The 9,015-nt window shown below is 40.7% G+C and overlaps 1 protein-coding gene across 1 annotated transcript; it reads right to left on the bottom strand.

Annotated features, from left to right (window-relative positions):
- Positions 1-826: 826 nt before the first annotated feature.
- On the bottom strand, positions 827-8,895 carry MUC16 (mucin 16, cell surface associated). Its single transcript, XM_075776271.1, has 16 exons — positions 8,785-8,895; positions 8,636-8,703; positions 8,148-8,320; positions 7,604-7,630; positions 7,281-7,423; positions 7,128-7,195; positions 6,637-6,809; positions 6,159-6,322; positions 5,396-5,463; positions 4,560-4,714; positions 3,850-4,013; positions 3,693-3,757; positions 2,880-3,055; positions 2,738-2,782; positions 1,925-2,004; positions 827-1,027 (listed from the first exon to the last, which is right to left on the bottom strand). Exons 1-16 carry the CDS (start codon positions 8,893-8,895, stop codon positions 929-931), a joined length of 1,779 nt encoding a protein of 592 aa, XP_075632386.1. The 3' UTR covers positions 827-928.
- Between the last annotated feature and the right edge of the window lie 120 nt (positions 8,896-9,015).

Below are 9,015 nucleotides of genomic sequence, written 5' to 3'. Positions count from 1 at the left end.
GATTGCATGGAAACATTGCCTGCAGTGGAAGGATTAATGACTAATTGTGGTTTCATTAATTCTAATTCTAGTGCTTTCACTTTCAGTAGAGTGTTCATCTAATGATAGTATCAAATAATTACGTAGAGATCAGCATCATCTCCTGTGCTGTGCAGAAAATTGAGGTGAACAGATGTTCTCAGGCAAATCTGGCTCAGGTGGTCTGGAGGGGCAGTGAAAGGTCTTGATCCCTGTAACATCAGACCCTGCACTATGGGATGCCCAAGACAACTGAGGAGCAAAAGCTCGGGGATTTCAGTAGGGCAAAAGCATTTTCTCTTTTGGGGTGAAAAGTGTTTTGCTACAGAGGAAATACATGGAAATAGTTTCATGGCAATAAACGTGGCACTTATTCAACTGAAATCAGTATCAATCTCAAAAGACAGAGTGACTGCGTCATGCTCAGACAATGTATCTTTACATAACCTCTCGATGTCATTTTAAATAGACAAAATGTTTCAATCAGTTTGAGATATTTACATTTTAAAAGATAAATTGGGGAAAAAGCTAAAATCTAGGTGAAGTTTTTAATTTTATAATAGTCAGTCCCCCCCAAATCTATAAATTAGTATAATTTTATGCCTATTTCAGAAAACTGACATTAACACTGAAGAGTCTTGCAAACTGCAGTTCCTGGTAGTCTTTACTTTCTGTTGGTTGTGTGATATTTGTATAAAATACTGCAGTGCTTTAAAAAAATATTTTCCTCAATGTCTGCACTGTTGGCAGTTTCCCATAGTATGAAAATAGTTATGGTAATAGTGCAAAGATTTGCCTCAAGACAAGAGAAAATGCTAAACATAATTTATTAAAGAAACATTTTTCTAGTACTCGTAAACATTTTTCATCAATGGACGAACAAGTCTGAGGACAGACTTCATCTGTTATGTCAATGCAATTTTCTCGTGTTCAGATGTGGGAAGTACACTCCGTACATGCCCTGTTGAACCTGGTATAGATTTGACTTTCTTCTTAGGCAGAAGATGATCTGGTGGGAAAAGGACAATGTTAATGGCAACAAAACCCAAGTCTGTGCTTTGCCCTTCATTAGATGCCCCCAGACCACATTTCCAGGTGGGGATGGAGAGGCTCTGTGAATAAGATGCTTGCCTAAAGGCAGACACTGAGCACAGCCCTCAGTTTTGAATCTGAGATTTTTCCTCTTCTAAATCTTCCTGACTGTAGTTTTTACTCTTGAACCTCCAAGGACACTAATCCACGTTCTCTGTAGATTTAGCTGTTCTCTTCTAGCTGGTGCAAAGCAAACACAGCCGCTTTTGAAACAGTGCTATTAAGATGCTGTTCCCCCATCAAATCAGGACCAGGTATCAGAAGAGGATCTGCTCTTCTCTTTCCAAGGGTATGCAGCTGCAGTACAACCCTGCGAGGCTGCTACAATTGTGTGAAGAGCACTGGATACAAAATTCTGGATGTGATTCTAGCAGGTTACTAAAAATGTTGTCTTCTGCAGTCCATTATCTGTAGTTTGATAATTTTGCTTGTATTTGGACAGAGAAGAGGTTTAAGAAATGCCGTGGGAGATCCTCTAATTTAACGTGCTTGTTATCTTGGTGCTTGCCTTACCTTTGGTTTTTTACTTTTCTCTTGGCAAAGAGAGATCTCATGCATGATCCACTGCTTCCTTTCCTAGAAATGTACTAGCTGACTGTGAATACCCTTCCCCATCCTCCTGTGCATGAGTCCTTGGAAGAGTTGGCAGTAACTGAAGGAGGATTTGGCATGCTGTTTGTTGTTACCCTGTGTGCCAGGTACTGCTTCCCTTGGGCTTCTTGGGGATGTGTCTGAATGTCCCTGCAGCAGCTCCCCAGATGGGTGGACACTGCCATAGTCATGCTAGAGGTAGGACAGCAAAGGGGCCACTTACCAGGAAGCATAACAAGATGAGGAGAATGAAGCCAAGCAGGGTAAAAATGCAGATGAGGATAATTGCCCAGAACTGAAGCTCTGCAAAGTTAAAATAAGGGCACATGAGTTTTTTGAATTCCTGTATGTAGGACAGAGGGGGACATCTCACCCTGGCAAAGTTCAAAAGTACTGTACAGTGCATAGGTGAGGCACAAAAAGGTAGCATCTGGCCTTCCGTGGCTGCAGGGCAAATGTGCCCCAGCAATGTGAGGATGGACAGGATGGACAGAAACTCTGGTAAAATGGGATGAGGATCTGAGTATCTACAACTTTAAATGCCACCTCAGCCTCAGAGCCCTCTGATGGTTTCAGGGATGTTCAGAGAGACAAAGTTCTGTCTTAGCTGCCAGCTGGACTCTCTTGGGGAAGGGAACAGGGTTAAGGTTGTCAGCAAAAGCTGTAGTTACTTTTGCCAGCATGTTTGTGGTGCATGGAAAAGCAACAGTTCAGAGTATGTTTTTTTTCCTCCCATTTACTGTTAGTTCTGGAGTTGTGGCTATGCTCACAGCACTGTAGCTAGATTTTTGTTATCAAAACTTCTTAGTGCCAGAGCTCCAAAACAGCTTCCCAAATTGCATTGTTTTGCCTGTCCTTCACTTCCATTTTCCTCAGGCTGGCTCTGGCCCCTGCTGTTTGCTGCCAGCCTTGTGAGAGCCCTAGGTTTCTGGGCTCTTGCACGGGTCTAGTCTCTGCTTCAAGGTATGTGATGCTAATTTGCTGTACTTCAAGTATTCAGTGGCTGCAGGGTGAATTACTCCTGAAAACCACTTACCAGATCCTTCAGACTCCTGTTCATCTGTTTTGAGTGGAGAATAACCTGAAAATAAAGGGTGGGACAGGTGAGAGAGTGCTCTGGAGGTGACTAAGGGGATGTTTATTAGTTTTGTTTTAAAGTAATCTTCGGGAGCTCTCACCTTCAACAATCAGACTCTGATCTTCCAGCTCATAGCTGGGGTGCAGCTTGGTGAACCCATGTGTCAGGCGTTTCAGCTCCTCATACACCTTTTGCTTTTGTAAAGTCCCTGAGAAGGGGTCCGGTGTGAATTTACAGATGGAGGCAACACTTGTGTAAGCTTTCCCATGGACAGGCCTGGAGGATGAGAGCCAGAGTTGTCATTAAGGGACAGGAGAAAAAGCAGAGCTGAGTAGAGGCAGGGAGAGGGGTTCAGATTCAGGCTCAACTTTGCAGATGTCTAAGCAATGTTTTATTAGCAAGGGATCAGTTTTTGCAGTTTATGCTAGATGTGACAGGAACTCATGCAGCCTTGTGAAATCCACCCACTGATTTAATCCCAGGCAAGGCATTTCTAAGGGGTAAATCAGCTTTTTTGCTCCTCCAAAGAGGTGTTGGAGAAGACACACAGAAGTAGATTTTGCTCTCCAGCTGGTCAGTTCTGATGATTGTTTTGCTAATGTGTTTCAGTGGATTTCTAGCTTATTCAAATAAGCTAAATGAGAGAACATAGGTTTTTTTTACTCTGGAATTGTTTATGTGTGAAAATAGCTTTGCTAGCATGGAAACAAAACCACCTCTCATTTGGACAGAAACCTTTTGTGGTAAAGGCAAAACTGACAGAGTTGAATGAAGGTGCCTCCTATGCGTCATCCAGAGCACAAAGGTTGGCAATGAGGCATAAACACCATGCTGTGGCTCTGAATGCCTTTTCTGCTAACTGCTCTTCTGGGACTCAAGAAAAAAAACAAAACACTTCTGAAGCAGGACATACCCAAAGCTCTCAACAGTACAACCAGCAAAGTAGTCCTTCAGGCTGCTATTTCTGAATACATCAAGCTGATGGAAAGAAAAACAATTGAGGAAAATTGAGTACATTTAATACATCTTTAATTTGGACAGGGAAATCCAGCTATCACAGTTAGTTTTACCTCCTTCTCAATTTTCTCTTTGTTCACTTGGTACATCTGTGACCTGGAATCCTGCAGTTCTGGGGAGTAGGGAAGGTTGGAGATTCTGAAGCTTAATTGGAAGTTTTCTTTTCCAGACTTGAGGGGTGTTTTGTAAGTTGCTGCCTCAATTGCTAGTTCCAAGCCTGGAAATTGAGAGAAAAGGTCAAGATAAATTCTAGCAGAGAAAAACAGAGGCTTTTCTGTGAAGCAGCATTGATCTGCAGACTTTTTGCTGGGAAAACCTAAGTTTTATTAAGTTTTAATAGATAAAGAGAACTTGAGTTGCATTTGGGTCTGATAACAAATTCCCAGTCTACCCTTTAAATCAGTCCTTTAGCAATGTACCAGGCCAGTCATTTCTTTGGAAGTTGTACATTTGAAAAGCTAAAAGCCTGTTTATTTCTAATGTGTGAAGTTATGGTGAGTAGTTACCAGTTCATTTTCTTATTATTTAACATTAACACCTTAAGCCATTGAGGTCTAAAGGACTACACAGACTGAATGTGGCAAAGGACCAGCCCAACTTTGACCTGAGTTCAGTGATTCAACTTGGATAATGTAGATTTATTTCCATGTTACTGACACACCCCCCCCCCAATAAACCAGAATTTGGGGAATTCTGAGTATGCTATGGCAAAGTGGGATGATCTGGGTGGAAACTGGGCAGCAGTGATCTGAGCTCTACATACTCTCTACTGAGAATCCTTGCAGCTGGTAACTGCTCCCCAGCCATAGTCCAGTTGTATTTAAAGTGCCATCCTGAAAAGCCCTTTCAACCACAGCCCTGTTGATGCTGGGCTCTGGCTGGAAGAAGCACTTGCAGTCGACCACTATGGATCCAGACCTGTAGACAGAGAAACAGATGTTCTGAGATAAATATGCCGATCATAAAACTTCACGTGGGAAAGGATTTCCTAAAGGGTTCCTGCTATTCTGAGTGTGAAGTGTTTTAAGCTAATGTGGTGCTGTTTAGAAACCTGGAACAGGCTGTTTTGGGCTTTTCCTTTGGCCAGGGACAGCAAATTAAATACCACTACCTCTTCTCTCTGTGAACTGCATGCATGCAATGATCAGCACTTTTTAAAAAAAAAAAAAGCTTTTGCCATGTGTGAGGGTCCCTTGTCCAAGCTTCTTCCCATCTGGAGTAGGACATTACAGCTATATCTGAAGCCTACTTTTAAAACCTAGTGGAGTCCAAGTTGGGAGGAGGGCAGAGGTTGCAGGGCCGTTATTTGGTCCTCATTAAGAGGTAAGATTGTTGATGGTAATTACCTGGATATTCAGAGACTTAAGAGCACCTTACAGAAATTCTGACTGAGACTTAGAAAAATGTCAGTTGATACTAAGTCAGGAAATATTCAAACTGAATGCTGGGAAGTCTGGAAATGACTTAGGGCATGAACCAAATAATTTCCAGCAGCAGAGTGGAGGGGAGGAATTCTGCAGAGGACAATGGCACTTGGCCACTGGGGAATGGTGCCAGGGTGTGGCAACCTTTCAAACAAAATCAGATTGTATCACAGACCTCAGCCTTGTAATACTGCAGTTCAGGAACTGGTCTCGCAGGTTGCTCTGATGGTATAGTTGATTCATCTGAAATAAAAATGTCATGTTAAATATTAATGAGTTCTGGGCCTCATGGTTGATACTTCAGGGCAGCAGAAGGGTCTTTAACTTTGGAGAAACACCAGTTTTGGGGTTTTTGGATTTCATGGAAGTTGTTTTTTTACTTCAGAATATGCCTTCTGGTGATGGAGTCTGACTTCCAGCTTGGCAAGCCTTTCTGTCTTATCTGAGTGAGCTGCCAGTGTTAAACAGCACAACCTGCTGACTGACAGCTGTCATCGTGAGCCACATTTTGCAGCACAGACTCAGAACTCAAAGTATGGAATGCTACATCCTCGTCTAAAAAGCAAAACTGACCTAATTAAGGTTTTATCTATATGTTGGTAGATTGGTGCTGAAGAGAATGTGTTGGATTCTGAGCAATGAATTATGTATGTGCTGACCTGAGTTGGTAGAGATTTGTATACACTTCTAGAGATGGGACTGAAATGCTGAATGTGTATTTAACAGATGACCCAAACCTCTTGCATTTTGTAATGTATGTTGTTTTAAGATCACATGTAACATAATAAAATCAAGTGACATGAAGGGTGATCTCATCTTTTAGATTCTAGAAATTTTTGTTCCCAAATGTTGATTTTTTTAATTAAAAAAAATCTATGGCAGTTGCTGCAAAAATTGACCTGTGCAGACATGATGGTAGTTGAGCTGCAGCTCCTTACCTTGTTACTGATGCTTTCCACTGCTGCTTTGTATTCTGGAGACTGAGAGTCTGGGTTAGTTAGATTTTCATTGACTATTCTAAAGCTCAGTCTGTAGACCAATTTAGCTGGAGCTTCAGTCAGGAAAGGCTTTCTGGTGATAGCTGTGTCCGTGAGGGGGAAACCTAAATAAAAAAGGTAGAGTGTACTTATTTTTACATCAGATCTATCCATACCACAAAAACAATATAGGTATGTCCCTGTTCAGATTATATAATGTAACAACAACATTCTCCAGGAATTTGTATGATTTAAGGGATGGAAATGCTTCTAGAATGGCAATATGCTGGATTGATTTTTGTCACTGTCAAAACCTACGGAATACCAACAAATCAAAGGAGAAGTTCATTAGTGCTCAAGACCCAATGGAGTGGAAGAATGAGGAATGATCTCCAAGTGATCCCCAAACCATATTTAGATACTGTTCACAGATGCTTACCATTGACATACAGGCTGTTCTTCTCTAGGCTGTAGTGACCCAGTTTGGTGGCACCATTTGTCATGGTGCTCAGCTCATGATAAACCTTTTCTCTGTCAAACCTGGCAAGGCTGATATCATTTTTGTAGCTGCAGACAGCATCTATGCCTGTGTCATCCCTGTCTCTCCCAGACCTAAGTAAAAATATCAGACATGTTTTTTTAGGACACTGTGATGCTTACAGAACACCCTGTGTAATTTGTATGACTAGAACAACAGGCACTGAAACCTATGAGTGCAATTGGGCTCCTGTATCTTTCAGCAGATTCTCAAGAATTGTGGCAATGACACTTAAAGACAAAGTAATTTTACCAGAAAGAAAATCATGAATGAACAGGGAGGTGTCATTGGCTTATGTTTTCTGGCATCAGAATAACTATGATAACTTATGCAAATGTAAGGTGTATAACAGCAGATAAAGAAATGGTTAATTGTACTTTCAGGAATCTTACCTAAATCTCATCACTTTACATCCTGTGTACACAGAGCTTATGCTGCTGCTTTTGAAAAGAGGGTCAATCTGTCAAAAAAAGAAAGTACAACTGAGAACTTGAACGCATGTAACCACTGTAACACAAAATGGGCTAAACCAGAGCCAGACTTACATAATGGTTGATAACTTTTACTGTGGAAATGAATTTGGGGGAACTTGGTGCATCCAGATCTGCTGTGTACTGGAGGTTGGTCAAGGTGAAATTCAGTGTGAAATGCCTGGATGTTGGGCTTGGTGCAGTAGTTATGCTCGGAGCTATAATCGAAGGGGAAAAGGATTATGATCTTACTATACAAAAAGCTATCTTTGCTTTCAAAAACATTCCCAATCCTAGCACACTCCAAGGCTACTCTGAAGAATCTCTTCCCCTCTTATTTTCTGAGTGCACCACTCCTTTGATAGCTTTCCTTGGAATGAGTTTGGCAAAATACTTACATGATCTCTCAAGTGGTTCATTGTAACCTGGAAAGGAAATGCAAGAGAAGCATTATGTAAGAGACCTATACACTTAAAAGAATGAAAGAGAAAAGGGGATGATTAAATGGATGACTTGGGAATGAATCATCAGAACCAGTCCCCAAGGGTGTGAATCTATTAAACAACCTACTGCTTAACCAGACAAAGGTGCTTTTATAATAGCAAAGACTACAATGAGAAAATACATGTGCTACTGATTAAATTAAATACTGGTGGGATAGAAGTCAGGTGAAATGCTCATATGCAGGTGAATGACTGAGGTTGACTAAAATAATGTCATTCTTCAATGTATTATAGAAATTAAAATCTTCAAAAAGGTCTATGTGAAAATGTTGTTGGAAGCATACACTTCATCTCATGAATATAAGTTATGCAGTAAAATTGAGTAGGACCACCTTTTCCTTAAGGTCAGATTTTTTTTTACATTGAAGTGACCCCTAGGACCTAAGGTGATTCCAAATTTCTCTAGTGCCTGGAGGAATGAGAAAAATCAAGCACTTGCCATTGATATAGAGGCTCTTGTTGTCCAGGTTATAGATTCCTAATTTGGTGATGCCATTTGTCATGTTCCTTAATTCTTGGTAGACCTTAGCTTGGTCAAACTTGGGCACTTGGGAGCCATTTCCATAGCTGCAGATGGTGTCTACTCCTGTGTTATCTGTATTCCTCACTGACCTGAGGAATTGAGTATCATGAAGGTTCTGTTAGTTATTCCAAAAAATGTTTGGTTTTTTTTCTGATGTGATTAAAAAAATCCCCAAACTATTAAAATCTGTCCACAGTTCTCAAATGAACTGCAGGAATTACTAAGACATGGTATTACAAAGAAAAAGGCTTTTTTAAGATAAGGATCATACAAAAGTGCATAGAACTTTTACTATGATGATACTGATTTCTTGAAAAAGGAAAAGAACTGTTACTAAAGTCAGTCAAACATAAGGAAATCCATTTGCTAAAGTTGAAAGTTAATCTTTCAGCTGTATTGCTCACCTGAATCCTGTTACTTTGCAGCCAGTGAAATAGGGGCCAATGCTGCTCTTCTGAAGCAGGGGGTCAATCTGACAAGGAAAGGTCTTTGAGTATGGGAAACCCAAAATACTGGCTGATTTCAGTAAAAAACATATGTGACTTTGGCTTACATAATGTTGCATTATTTTCTCAGTAGAATTGAATTTAGCAGAATTTGGTGTCCCTAGGTCTGTTGTGAACCTGAGGTTGGTTATGGTGAAGTTCAGTGTGAATTGCTCCATTATTGGTCCTGGGCTTTGTGTGGTGGTTGGCTTCACCACTATAAGAGAGAACAAAAATTACATAGATAAAATAAGAACAGGGTCTTCATAAGACCTAGACAGTACTGTTGTTATTTTTCT

The sequence above is a fragment of the Balearica regulorum genome, chromosome 26, assembly GCF_011004875.1.
Source record: "Balearica regulorum gibbericeps isolate bBalReg1 chromosome 26, bBalReg1.pri, whole genome shotgun sequence".
Classification (NCBI taxonomy): domain Eukaryota; kingdom Metazoa; phylum Chordata; class Aves; order Gruiformes; family Gruidae; genus Balearica; species Balearica regulorum.
This window is presented reverse-complemented; position numbering and strand designations above follow the sequence as displayed.

Bases quoted from the DNA above. Each gene is read 5' to 3' on its own strand.
- MUC16 (XM_075776271.1), bottom strand. From the start codon at position 8,895: ATGGAGCAATTCACACTGAACTTCACCATAACCAACCTCAGGTTCACA. The intron at 7,631-8,147 runs GCAAGTGCTTGA...TTTCCTTTCCAG, and splicing joins CAAGAGCCTCTATATCAATG to GTTACAATGAACCACTTGAG. The intron at 5,464-6,158 runs GTAAGGAGCTGC...TTTTTATTTCAG, and splicing joins TGGAAAGCATCAGTAACAAG to ATGAATCAACTATACCATCA.